The sequence below is a fragment of the Alligator mississippiensis genome, chromosome 7 (genome assembly GCF_030867095.1).
Source record: "Alligator mississippiensis isolate rAllMis1 chromosome 7, rAllMis1, whole genome shotgun sequence".
In the NCBI taxonomy this organism is placed as follows: domain Eukaryota; kingdom Metazoa; phylum Chordata; order Crocodylia; family Alligatoridae; genus Alligator; species Alligator mississippiensis.
The window spans coordinates 20963348-20978198 of record NC_081830.1 but is presented as its reverse complement, the minus strand read 5'-3'; the positions used below and the strand labels follow the sequence as shown (position 1 = coordinate 20978198).

Here is a 14851-nt window from a genome sequence, read left to right as displayed (position 1 = left end):
GCATTGCCAGCACAGGGTGTTGTTGCAAAATAAACTGGGATACGAATTTAAAGTGCAGAAATAACTGTACCCTAATTATTGGTGAGGACACCACTGTTACTCCCTCTTCGTGCTTTGTACAGTTTGGCTTAATCTGCTTCCAAAGTGGATTAGGCTGGATTATGCAAAAATCCTCAGTACAGATGCTGAGTAGGTAAATAGGGAGTTAGTGCACAGTTGCCATTCCAACCTATTCCCTTGTGCAGGCAAGCCCTTAAATGCTTCCAAAATGCTACCCTGAGCTGAGCTTCCAGCTCCTTGGGATATTTGCCCATTTCTAATGAGGAAGCTGTTTGGAGGTTGCTGGGTGATACTGTCCTCTTGCTTGCTCAGAAGGAAGATGCTGCATTTCAAGCTGCATGAAACCCAACCTGCTGCATGTCTCCCAGCTGGTAGAACAGTGTGAAACCTTCTGTACTTTTGATGAGAACTTTGAACACCTCAGTGCAAGATTTCGTTGCCTCCTCTCAGCTCTATGGCAGCTCAGAGTACAGCCTGACATTCTGGGTAGGATTTTGTCCCTGTAAAACTGGTAACTAAATAAACATTTCTAAATAAATAATTTATTTATTATGACTAAACTAAAACCGTTAAGTATTCCCCAACCTGATAAAATCCAAATGCAGGGAACCTCAAATTCTGTGGCTGATGCATTTTAAAAACAAAATACATGAAAAATTGGTCTCTCTCTTCCTATCTGCCAGGTTTCTCAAGTGTGATAGATGTCCTGATCATTCTGGGTGCGTAGGACAGGCTTTACTGCAGAGATATTCTTGTTAGATGCCTCTTAGAGATATAGTATGGGCAGCACCTTCTCCGTCTACTCCCAGAGTACCACTAAGAGCTCAAGAGGGTAAGAAGGTGGTGAAGCCAACAATCAGTTGCCATAGCTGCCCTTGTTAACCATGAACAACTCCTCATTTAATCTTTCTGAGCATCGCATCACCATCTCGAAGACAGGTGAAAGGATACTCTCTGTGCCCGACTTCTCTATTTTGATTACATCCTCTTCAATGTAGGGACCACCTCTTACCACATCTAAGTCCAGTACCTAGCTTGATGCTTCTTGGTTGGGGCCTTCTGATGGTGTGGTCATACAAATAGCAGTGAAGGTGATGCAACCTGTATATATGTCCCCAGTTCTGGGATTGCTTTGAAACTAGATGTCTATATGGCCTTAGGAGAACAAGCATGATAAGCACACAGTGCAGGTGTGAATGTTTCCTTAGTACTCAGCGCACAATGGTTTCCAGTTCCTGAAGACAGGCAAAGCCCTTAGATTTTTACAATACAGTATCTGAAAACAGTGCAAAGCTAATTATATTACACTTACCAGGATGGCTTTTTCCAAAGACACAGCATGGCACCAATGAAACATTCCTGTTGAATCAAGCATGGCATCACTATTCTTGTCCCCCATGACATCTGATGCGCTAAAGAGACAGAGCAATCGATTGGCTAGGTCATGTCTGCACAGCAATGGCAGCAACAATACATCCAGCTTGAAATAATCTTGGCACTGGTTTGCAGGAAACCCTCTTTGTCCAAGTCATAGCTGTCATGTCCCACAGTGGCACATAAGATCAGACAGAGTACCTGGCATGCTGTATGGGATGTGTCTATACTCACCTGCCTCTAGCAGGAGACAGCAGCTCCCAATGGCCAGATGCCAGAGCATGTGCACATGCATACACTTCTGGAGGCTCTGTGTGGCTCCACTGCAGCAGCTAGGCATACAGAGCACAAACTGCAGCCTGTGGAAGGGACCACAGCTGTCACCAGAAGGCGTGTGAATGTTTACAAGGGCCTTCTGTTGGGTGCTGGATGGTTTGTCCATGACCGAGGAGCTTTGAAGTTAGAAGCACTCACAGTTTTGCCCAGACTTGAATTCTGCTAGCAAAACTTTGTAGTGCAGGCTGAGCCATGCCATAGTCTTACTTTGTCCCAGCTAGCAGGTGGCTGCAGTGAGGATGTGGTAATACAGATAACATAAGTGGGGCTGTTAATACTGCACAGAACCAGAGAAATACAAGAAAAAAGTATTCTGCAAATTATTTCTCTGATTTCTTAGGTTGTTTCACTTGGATGGTGTTTGTGGTTATTTGGGGCTGATTTCCCATGACCATTCTAACCAATGGGCTCCTCAGTAGGGATGTTCTTCAACAGAGTAACTCTGGTTTAGCCTAAAAACAACTAAAAAAAACCCCAACCATTGGCTTTGGATTCGGTCTGTATTGCAGAATATTCACAAAAAACAAATTCTGAATCTCTACTCCTACTTCTCAGGGTTAAACTCATTCAGACACAGACCAGAAACCAGACCATATGACGGATGCTACCTCTCTAAGCTCGAACAGAATTAATAACAAAGTCTAAAGCTGTTCACCCTAGAAAAGGTTGCCTTGTTCTTTTAAATGAGCAAGTTTCCAGGTTTTATAAATGCTCACCTATCACAAGACCAACACAGATGATCAGAGCTGCAATGGGTCTATTAATGCTACTAGGCAAAGCAGCAATGACTAGTGTTCCCTAAGTAGGTCTTCAGCCTTCTCTGTGATGCACTCCAGACATTAAAACATGCGCTGGGCTTACTTTTAATCAGAAATCAGGCAAAACAGCAGTGCCCTTACCCTGCCCTCCCATCACTAGTCCAAGGTTAGGGAACACAGGACTTGACAGACTAGGTCAGATAACCCATGAAATCTGACTGCCATGGCAGCTGTCTCTTTCAGACTGGCTTGAACATCGAGGCACAACATTTTATGTCCCTACCAAAATTTGTTAATCGCAGTTTCCTGTGATTTCAGACACTCTTGCTAGCCCTTTCAATTCCCACTCCTTCGCAGAATCCTGCAGGTTTTGGTCTCCATCGCATCCAGTGGCTGCGAGTTCTGCAGACTAATTGCATTTTGCATGAGAAAGAATTCCCTTTAACCACTGTAAAATAGTCCACCCTTCAGTGTAATTGGGTTTCTCTTTGTCTCAGACACTAAACCGCCTCTCTAGACTGTAGTGTCCACAGTAATTGATATATAGAGAGGAATAAATGAACCTGTGCCCTTTTAAATCTCTCCCATTTATCCAGGCAGCCTGATGCCAAATGTAGATGGGTTGTGTCCATTAACTATGTGACTCCTCCCCAGCACTCAAGGCCTCCTCCTTCCTGCCCAGATAATGAATCTCAGCCAGTGATTAAATGGTATGTTGGCAAGTTGGAGATGATCTTCTCAGAAGCTCTTTTAACTTGACTCAGCTCTACAAATCAATCAGTGTATACTATACTTCCCTAACATAATAAAACTACCATCTATATACGCCAGCTGTCATGAATGACATCTCTCTTCATTCTAATATTATAGGAAATATATATGCCTTACAGGAAACACCTGTGAGTCCTAAAATGAAAAAAAGGATTGTGAGAAACTCACTTCATCATAAAAGCATCCACCTGATGTCCTTGCCAAAGCGAAGCAGGGTCTGATTTAGCTCACTGTTCTTTAACTGAGATTTTGTTCTGCAATACGTTCTGAAAATGACATGATACTTACAGAAATCATCTTCCCTTGGGAAAGTAATAGATCACTTCTCACCCAAAATTTGGGTGCTTGAAAGTAGGAAATGGTACATTTGTGGTGCATAGACATATCAGGTCTACCTATCAAAACAGTCCTTGGTCACACTTTACGGAGATTGTCAGTCACAACTTAGGCCAAGATCGTCAAAAGAATGGCCACCCTGGATGCTGAGCTGCCTTGAAAAATCAGGCATTAAATGCCTGAAAAAGAACTGCTGGGTACTTAGCACTTCAGAAAAGTTAATTTTGGAAAGGGAACTTTTTGCAAGCCCAGCCTAAAATATAGCTGAAAGTTTGAAAATTTGGCTTCATAGACGTGAGCATGCAACTCACTGGTGCAAAGGAGGAAGAAGGGCCCTTTGTGCCCAAAAGCCTAATAGCTTTCCCAATTATACAGTTAGTCCGATAAAGATATCTAAGCACCCCCCCAAAAAAAACCCCCCAAACAAAAACAAAAAACCCTTGCTTCCCCCACTGGTAGTGTCCCTTTTATTTCCAACTAACAGAGTCAATTATAGCTGCCACTACAAGCCTTGGTCCTCTTGTTTAACTGTAGAGATGCTCATGAGTTTACCTGTAAATGGTCCCTGTTTAAACTAATTTGTTGACCAAGATGACAGCATTCACAGGTATACTAGAGTTGAAATGACAGAGAACTATGCCATGATAGTGAAATTAATTTTTTTTTGGCATAAGCTCACAGTCATAATGTAACATAAACCCATCAGTCCTGTCTTACTGAATTGTGGGTAGGTATCATAGCTCTGAGCTACGCTAGAAGACAGTTAGACAGATCCATAAGGTTTCAAACTTTGTATGCGGACTAGGAGGAGTGATTAACAGTTGTCTATAGCATTACAAGACAGGAGCAGAAGCCCTTTTATCATATCTTCAGCTGCCAACAACTTCCTGCTGATAAACTATCTTTAAATCCTTCACAATGTCTTTTGCGAAGCTCTAAAATCTCTTTTGAATCCCCAGTCTGCAGTATCCTGACCTGGGATCTTTCAGTCCTTGCAATACAAGAAAGCACTTAAAAGTGAGTTTTAGCATCAGGGGTTGAGCATGTGCCGCTGAGATCAGTGCTCGTTTGTTTTCCTTTCACTTCTGCAAGCCAAGAGCACTAGCAAGTCCTTGGGACACAACACTCCCTCCTGTCTCCCAGAATGACAACTAGAAGAGATAAAGGAGAGTGGACAGAAAACAAAGTCTCTTTAAACTAGTGGTGATGGGAGATATTGCACCTTTACACCCAAATAATCAACATACATCAGACCCCTGAGCTGTCACTGCAGAAGATTTCCGAAACAAGAAAGAAATTGGGAACTTTAAAGAAGTAGCCAGGTTGATTCAACAGCTGGAGCTTAAAAAGGCCACAGTCTATTGGCACAATTGGCCCTGACATCATTGCATTATTTTCTGCATTGTGTCCTTGTGAATGATTTAATGACTGAACGTCCTGTGGGTTGTTCAGCAGACAGACCATTTGGGATTCCTCTTATTGTTTTTTGAATCACTCCCAGCTCTGCACATATGTTAAATGTATCCTTCGGGGAGGAGTGGAGTTTCACGCACAAAACAAAAATCTCCTGTACTTGAGAAGGTTCCTACAAAGTCTTTCCCTGCTGTGGCCGCTGTGTGAGAATATTGTGCTTGCCTGTGCTCTACCTGTTCATCAAGGATTCATTTATATCATTTAAATTTCAATGCATCAAAAGTGCTTTCCCTACCTCACATGCAACTGTGAGGCTTAATTAATTAATGTATGTCGAGGTGCTGTGCATAATTACAAAGTATCATTATTTAGAGTAGTCCATCAAATAATTAACAAACATATCACACAACCAGTAAAACCAAGCCTAACGATACGCATTTAAAAATATTTTTAATTATGTATACTGAACTGAATCAGCCCCTTAACTACATACATGCAACCCCAGTGAAGTCAACAGGATTATACTGGAATCACTAAGGTTTTAATAGTCAATAATAACTGTAATAATGAATGTTTATTACAGTACTACCTGAAGTCCCCAGTTATGAACAAAGCCCTGGAGTTTCAAGAGCTGGATGAGCTAACCTGAACCGCCAAAGGAGATAAATGTGACAGAGGTTTTGCCCAAAGTCGCACAGTAGACTGATGCAAGGGTCAGGATTAGACTCTAGTCTCCCATTCTGAGCTGTTTTACAACTACAGCACCTTTAGTTAGCAACAATAACATGTCAGCTATAGAAATAAGTACAACGATCTACTGCAACAACGAGGACCTGAAGGCTGCCCATGTAATGTGTCACAAAGACCTAGTACTTCAATAGATAAAATCACGAGAGTTGGCAACACTATGGACAACCAATGCTGCATTGCTTGAGAGGTGGCCTAGATGGTCTAATGAGTACTTTAAGCCTCTAAGCACGATGTAGCTGTATGACCTGAAAACAAAGATATCTCCTGTTCTAGCCACCTGTCATCACATTCCTTCTCCCCGTTCACCCTCCATTGTAATGGCTTTTCTTAGGAAGGATGCCAACACTTAACCAGGTAAGAACACATCGTGCATCACACAGCTACAAACCAGTTGCAGCAAGTCTAGCACTTCTGAGATTTAATGATAGTAGGATTATCACTAGAAAACTGGGCATCCTGTTGCTTACTGAATTTGTGTTTTTTGATCCAGAGTACAGAAAATTGTAGTTTATTAATAATGACATCCATTGTAAGATCTCTGAAGATGTTCTCAAAGGTTATCATCAGGCTAACCACAATACAGCTTCTCCTGCCACACACACAATACATGCATTTAGTGTGTGTGTGTGTGTGCACGCACACATAAGTAATATGTTAGAACCACTTTTACCTTCAGTGATCCCACTCTTGGCTCCCAATTCCTATTCACGACATAATACCAATGGCAAAATGTAACCATTTTCATAGATTTCATAGATTTCTAGAGTCAGAAGGGACTTCAGTAGATTACTGAGTCTGACCCCCTGCCCTGCGCAGGAAAGAGCGCTGGGGTCAGATGACCCCAGCCAGGTGTTTGTAGAGTCTCCTCTCAAAGACCTCCAAGGTAGGGGAGGTCCACCTCCCTTTGAAGCCCATTCCAAATTCTGGTAACCCTTATCATAATGAAGTTTCTCCTAATATCTAGTCTAAATCTGCTCTAGATGTTAGGAAGAACTTCTTCATTGAGATGTAGAAAGGAAAATGCCTTCCATTCATGGGACAGACTTGAGACATGGCACTTGTAAAAAGGGATCTGGTTTTGCATTACTGTGCAAAGTGCTGAAAAGCCCAAGTCCATCTGTTCTGGTGCATGTAAAAAAAAAAGTCACATAACTGAACTGTGCAAAGCACTCATTCACAATGAAAAGTTTTAGACTCCAAGTCATTACTGGTCAGACTTTAGGGGGGAGGAGGAGTAGGAGGATAACATTAAATTTCAAAATGTATGGCTTCATGCTGCTAGTCACACTGTGTCCTGCTGTCATTCGATTCTAAAGAGCATGCAACAAACATTTGGTTGTAAATCTGACCATTGAGCTTCTAGGTTTCCACTTGCAGTGTAGATATTGGACCACACTGAACCACATTTGTACAGGACATGGAAGGTGTGCCTATTTATTGAACAAATGGGACATCAAGGACTCACTGAACTGCTTTTGCGATGAGGTGCAGTCAATGAGTCATGTTGCAAACTCCCCTGAACTTGCATATCAAGGAGGAATTGAAGCAATCCACCCAGCCAACCAAGCTGTCCTTAACTGGCTATCAAATCTCAATATACAACTTTGATTAACCTGCACTTTCTCTGCCATTGCTTGCTCTAGCCATATGAAAGAAGATGCTAAAGAGTGGCTACAGCTAGATCTGTGGCCTGCTCAGCTAGCCCAAGGGCACTGCCGAAAGATGAGCTCGACTGACTCATCTCTTCTCTGCAAATTAGGGAGGACAGACGGCATGTCCAAGAGGTCCCGAGTTGCTGCTCTCAGCCTCCCCATGGGTAGAGATCCTGCTCCTTGACCTGAGGTACATCCTCAGGGCTTCTGAGCTTCCTAGGTGCATCCTTGAACTGCCTCCGCTGCCAAATTTGCATCTGGGTGTCGCACAGAGTGCCTACAAGGGGGGGCAGACTTATCTTTTGTTGGCACTCTGGAGCCATGCTGACACAGTCTAAGGCACTATGCAGCTTGAGTACAGGTAGCAGAATTGGGCCCTTAGCTATCAGATTAAAACCTGAAAACAGTTGACATGTACGAAGGGACAAAGGAGAATTTGGCAAACGGGAAGGAAAAACAAATTTCATCTTAATGACGAATAATCTCTGATGACAACCTTGTCATTTTCTGAGAGCTTCTTGACAGTTCCCTTTTTTTTTTTTTTTGGTCACTGCTTATCAGAATTTGCATGGCTAGTTAGTGGGTTAATTTAATTATCAACAGTGCTTGTGAACAGGCTGATGGGGGATCTGCGGAGGGCAATAGAGTCTGTTCCTGAATTATGAAATTGCACATACTCACACATCTGGAAGCTGTCATGGGACAGATCGCTTTCTTGTAAATGCGTGTTGAGTGTTACAATATTTTACTAAGCACTCCCAATCTGTCAAGGTTTACAGGAGAATAGAGAACGGGAACATTTGGGATCATTCATGGCTGAGAGCCATTAGCTACTTCCACCCACTTATCATGACGTTATTAGTAGCAAAATAATCAAAAGACCAGAACTTGGCATGGTTGAGATCTTAGATAATAGAAGTGATTCTCACTATGGGCCAAATCCAGGGAGCCGGGACCAAACTGAGTAGCAGGCTGTGCTGGGGACAGCCCCAATATTGTTGGGTAGACTAACTTCCTAGCCTGTGATCTCTATTGCTCTAAGGCCTTTCTTCTTAAAGCAAGATTGTCCTTGTTGCCTCTGCCTTTTGTAAGAGGTAACATGCAGCTGCGCTCCCCTTCAGGAACAGCCAGCAGACAAAATGTCCTTTCACTCTTCACCCTTTGCTCTCAAGCTGCGACTGGCCTTCACCTATAGCACCCTACTAAACTACTGCCAGCAATGGATGTGGTGGGAAAGGGGGACCCTCAGCTTTCTTGGTCCCTTTCTGGCTGGGTTGAGCCATACTCTGGACCCTTGTATTCACTTGGTTGTTACCAATATTTAGCTCCCGATACAGCCATCCTTCCTTAGACTCTCATGTGGGCAACTGGCCCAAAGTCACTTAAGCCTTCAAATCCAGTCTCTCCTATGGGTTTTGTTTATTGCTAGTAATTATTTTTCTTACATTCATGCCTAGCCATGATCAGTCCCAGTGGACGAGGCATTATAGATGCACATAGACGCAAATGAGGTTCTACCCCAAGAACTCACAATTCAACAAAAAGGAAGGATCATATTTCCTATTTTATAGATGAGGAACTGAGAGTATGCCTACGTTGCATACAAGATGGCAACTAACATAGCCATCCATGAGTTAGCTGTAAGCTAGCTAGCTTGGGTGCTGATACTGGCACAAGAACAGCAGCCCTGGGGCTGACCCGCTCCAGAGAGAGTTTGCCAGACAAAAAACAATATTGCACTCTTAGGAAGATGGACCCGATAATTTAATGGGTCTTTGGACTCGAGACAACAAAAGTGAGGGAGGACTGAGCAGACAGGGTGAAATTCTGTAGAAAAGCCTTCCAATCAGTCCAACCAACAACATTTAGAAAAATAGCTTGTAGTCCAGAGCTTATACCTCCTTGATAATCCACTGTGCACCTGTTTAACTCAACTCCCCATCCAGTCATTAAATAGGTTTGTTTTTTTTTAAGGGTCATTATGATGTGATTTATGACATTTGTGTAATTGTCAGAATTACTGTGGGTAATTAAAATATCAAGTGCGTGCTGCCAGAGGCTTCAGTCATTCTCAGCGCACTCATTAAAAATCAGGAGCTGACCAAATTATAAATAGTTTGCACAAGTTCACAGAGAAATCTCATTATGAAACTTATCCATTTGCACTTGGACTTTGCACTCACGCAAAGTCTTCCAGTGCTTGTATTATTGTATCATGTGTAACAGGGTGTAACACCATTTGCACTGTGCAATGCATTTTTGATTTACATAGCAAAGAGTATATCCCCCAAACCCTTTGGAAGGTTTGGCAATAGGGATGAGAAGTGGGAATTCAGAGGCACAGGGAAGAGAGAAGGACCCTGCTTTCACATGAGATATAAAGCGGTAAAGCAATGCAGCAAATGGCAGACATTACAGAGAGGAAGTCTCTCTCACCAGCCTCAGGGAAAAAGCAAAGGGAGGCAAAGGCTAAGAGCATAATGGAGTAGTATACAAGGCTGGAATATGTCACTGGGTGTCTTTAAAACTAACTGAACAGTGAAATGTAGGAACGAATGAAGAAGTCAGCTAAGGTACGGTATTTAAGGACAAGGGTTGTCACCTCTTGGGGCATGGCGTTCTGCAGTTGGTGCAGTGTAGCCTAAAGGGAGGGAACAGGAGAAGGCAGAGGCAAGCGTATGGATATCAGCACTGCTTTAAGTCAGGAAAGAGATCATTGCTGAAATCCTGGCTCCAGTTAAGTCCATGTCAAAGCTTCCACTGAATTCAGTGAAGCTAGGGATTTACCTGATGCATCTTCGGAATTCCAGACCTAATGCAGATTTGTCATTAGCTGTAAATGGAATAATTTTGTACCTCTCTCTGGCACCAGTAAATGGATGGGGTTCAACTTGTATTGTTCATGTGGCACTTGGCAGGAGGTCTTATATGCTACACTACCACTTCTTATTACCCTTACACTGATTGTTGAAAGTAATATTGGTAATGGCTAGGCAATTTAGGGAGGACACATGGTTATACAAGTTACGCTGAAGATCAAAAAGGATCTTTGAGCAAGGCTCACACCAACGCTCAGAGGTTGGAACAATAAATTATGGTGGATCTAAAGATACACATATAAAAGCAAAGGAGTAGTGGAATCAAAGTAATATGGCTGGAGCTAAGGTTGGGCTTTGTTGGATTCATTTACAAGGTAGGCACTTGAGGATGTTGCAACAGAGAGAGGGAGAATACTGTGGGATTAAGGTCTCTCCCCTGATTTTCCCAAGCTAGATAAGCCTAATTAACTTCATATGTATTTATCAGTTCACTGTATCTATCAGCCCATCTCATCTGTCATCTTGACACTGACAAGGACTTCTTGATAAATTACTGCAAGAATCATAGGACTCTGCAATGGAGCAAAGAGTGGAATGTAAAACAATATCCTCCATAACCCAGAAACGCCTTGCTTTAGATTAAGTTCACAAATATTCACAGAAAAAAAAAAAATCATGCAACTTTGCCTACCTCTTCTCAATTCTTCCTTTGTTACCACAAACACCATCCATTTATCTGCACAGGAACAATGATTTTTTTTTTTTTAAACAAGATTGGAAAATGTGCATAAAATGAGAAACTACCTTCTGAATATCTTATCATAAAGCCAATCAAAAGGATTGACTTCATTTTCTACTCCTTGCTCCTTTGCCATTCCTTTTTCCAGGTGCCTCCGAGCACACCAAAAATATCATAAAGAAATCTTGTTCCATCAAAATGATCTAGACAAAAGAGAGATGGAAAAGTTGCAGGCTTTTCTAAATTCTCTGAAAAATAAAATAACCCTGGTATTGTATCAGCAGAAAAACAAAGGGAAACTGAAACTTGTTTAACTTGTAAGTTAGGTTTTCCCCTAACCAAAACACAGACAGCTCAACTTTCCAGACCCCCCCCCCCGCTCCTGCAGGGTAAATGCCAGGTAGGGATCAAAAACACAATGTGTATGCTGACAAAAAGGATCTTGCTTATTGTAGCAACACTTTCTCCACCTCTATCTATCTCCTTTTTCTTGAGAACACAGTTTTACACTTGTCCTTCATACAAATAACCCGAGGGTGGGAATTATTCAGAAGGCTCGTGTTTGACACCCCATCTGTTCATTTCTGACAGCGATATATAATGTAAGGCTATAAAAACTTGAAAAATAATGCAACATAAAAAGGGATTGACTCGGCTCCAAGAGGCCATAAACGGTAACAAATACCATTGTATGATTTATTTCATGCTGTAATCTTTACAGTAAGTCATCTTTCAGACATTTCCTTGTGACAGGTTTTAATAATATTAATGCCCAGAGCAATCCAAATCATCGCCAATAGACATATTTATCAAGCTGCCAATCCAAGTAAATGAAATTCTATAAGCAATAATGTAACATGTTTAAAGGAAGCTAATAAAACAAGTCAGCAGAGAAATATTACTGCAAAGTATTCTCTCTCTAATCCGACCCTGGATTTTATACAGCCAAAATGCAAATCTTTCCCTCCGTGATTTATCGCTCCAAAAATACCAATGACCTTTTCGCGAGCTCCTGCACAGCCCCTCGCACACATTCATAAAGATCGCGATGCATTCTGCCAGATTAACTGAATGCTGGAGTGCTTAGCATTATTGCTTTGTTTTGCCTTGCCTTTGGGTTGGGATGAGATGGTTAGCATCAAAGAGCAAGATTTTAATTCCTTTAGATTTATTAAAGACTGACAAGCCCCAACTTAGGCTTGGCAACCCAGCAGGTATTTATGAGCAATTATCCAGATACTAGATAAATTTCAATTAAAGAAAGAACTAACATTTGCTTTTTAACCTGGCTTTCACTTTCATCTAATTCAGTTTTCATTAATCCTTTGCTTGGGTAAATGAACTCTCATCCAGGACAAAAATGGGAATGAGACAGCACAGTGCAGCCGCCACATGGGGCCTGGTGCACACACATTCTTTTGTACCTAGCTAGTAACTTAACAGGAATGAAAAACAAGAGTCAACAACTCAGCAAAATATACACTATTAAATTTGTCACGCCTCAGGCCAGAACGTGTGGAAAAGCCATGACTAGCAAGGCAAGTGTATTAATGTAAGGACTCATAAGTGGTCGAAGAACTCAAACAGGTTTCTTTTCATTCACTTCAAACCAACTTTATAGGACTCCTTTTTTTAAATGGTGCTAATAAAGTCACTTTCCTTGATATAAAGACTCATTTCTTGGGGATTTCTTTTAGGTGGACAATAACATGGATATTAATTTTGTGTGGGCTGTTGGAGGGAAGACAGCTTTAATCAAAACCCTGCATGCAACTAAAAATGTAAGCAAATTTGTGACACTGTAGTCTTATAACTTTGCCCCACCAGGTTGGGGTGTTCTGAATGCGTTTTGATGGGGGAGAGGGAAAAACCTACTATCTCTAACCCCATAAAAAAAAAATCTAGATGTACTTAGTCACCTCTACCCCCATAAAAAGAAAGAAAATAAAAATTCTAGATGTATATTGGGGGGGGGGGGAAACAAACAGGATTTTTTTCAACTAAATACATAACTGGACAAATTCTTTGACCAATGAAAACGTTTTATGAAAATGTCATATGCTTTGGTATTTTCAAGTTCTGAAAAATCATTTGTCCTTTGAAAATGTTAGGTGTTTGGGTTTTTCTTTTTGTTCCTTATTGGCTTGTTGTGGTACCCACTCCCCCTTCACTATCTCTTTTGGCATCTTATTTCTTCTTCAAAAGTGCTGCTCAGAAAGGTATCTCTGCACATATGTTTGGATGGAGAGCTTCACATTACATTCTTTCAAATCCCCCCATGTCCTTGAAAATTGCCTAAAAACAGGGGCTTTGTTGATCTATAAGGCTTCTTTTATATGAGAGGGGTGAGTAATTTGTAACTCTGTTGGTTAAAGCTTTAACAATTTTTCTAGGAACCCATGATAGCTAGGCATCCAATTCCCTACCAAAGCCACTGGAAACTACCAGCAGGGAAGAGAGAGAGTACATGGATGCGTACAGTCTGTCTTCTGCTCCAAGATGAGGGAGAAGCCCTGCCCTGCCTGATTCAGAGCAGTCTGTCATCCCATAGCAGACAAAAAAGGTACTTCGACTTGAGTATCTATCAAGCCAGTATCCTACAGCATGCAAGAGTTCCTCCTCCACCCCATAAGCCCTGCATGGAAAAGTTCAGGTTTTGATTGAAAGGGGACATTGTGATTTAATTCCATTTACACAAAATATGGCTTGGGTTTCATTTCAGTGAAGAACACAAACGGGTTTTTGAAACCTCTGTAGTTGTCGCAAATCTGTCGTCTGGACGAGTGCCGCTTGGCTAGGTGACCTCGGATACTTCATTTCACTTCTCTGACCTTCCCACCCTTTGTAAGCCCTCCGAGCCAGGACTTGCCTTTTACTATGTGTACAGACAGCACCTAGCCTAACACGGCTGTATAGCTGTAGAAGCCTCTGGGCACTGTTATCATACAAATAATAAATACTGCTACTACTAATAATAACAGTGTAAAATGTCCTCCCATGGGAAGCAATGTAAGCCCAATCTCTGGTGACATTTAAAACTAAATACCAGAAAATGTACTGTAGGAAACAATCCTGACCTGGCTGGATGGAACATAGTTTCCTTCCTTTTGATATGATGGTGAGGTAGAAACTTGACGGGGAAAGGAAATATTTATGTGAGTATTTGGTCATGTCTTTGGGGGATTATAGAACATCTCCTAGTAAAATTTCTTTTCCTTTTGTTACGCGGCAGCAAAGATCTCAGGGAAAAAAAAATAAAAAGAAATATATAATCCCCAAGGTGTAATCCCAGAGTATAGAAACTCACTTCTCTTAAATACCTCCCTCTGGCATAATTGACTTTTCATGCGCATTTTAATAATGATATTTCAGCAGGCTGTGAAGGTTTTTTCCTTCTCTTTTTTTTTTGGTAAATTATGTTATAGGGGATGTGTGTGTGGGGGGGGAGCAGGGGGAAGGGATGTGTTATAAATCTAATTATGTTTTCACTTATATTTAACAAGTCAGCACAATCTACCCGCGCGTGTGTATATGTTTACCATGCAGTTCCAATATTTACAGCTGACCTAATTGGTTGTAGGGCAGATGCAATGAACAACATTTTATTGTCCTGATACCGTGCAAGTGCTGGGGACAGCTGCTGAGTTGCAGAGCTACCCAGAGGAGACCCTGGAGTTCTTGCTGTGCCAACATTTGCCTTTACTGCTGAAGCACAAAATTGGACAGGTTGATGCTGGGGGGCAGGGGACTTTTATTTATTCATTTATTTATTAAATTAGGGCGTGTTTCTTTTAGATCTGCAAGCTCCTCACAGACACTGCCATCCAGCCCTTGAAAGAAGAA

General features: G+C 41.7%; 1 protein-coding gene across 1 annotated transcript in view; it reads right to left on the bottom strand.

Annotated features, from left to right (window-relative positions):
• KCNU1 (potassium calcium-activated channel subfamily U member 1) overlaps window positions 1-14851 on the bottom strand; it is a 74600-nt gene that overhangs the window by 26545 nt on the left and 33204 nt on the right. The window contains exon 20 of the mRNA XM_059731813.1: window positions 1373-1472. Coding sequence (XP_059587796.1) covers window positions 1373-1472 — 100 coding nt within the window. The remainder of the gene's footprint in view (window positions 1-1372; window positions 1473-14851) is intronic.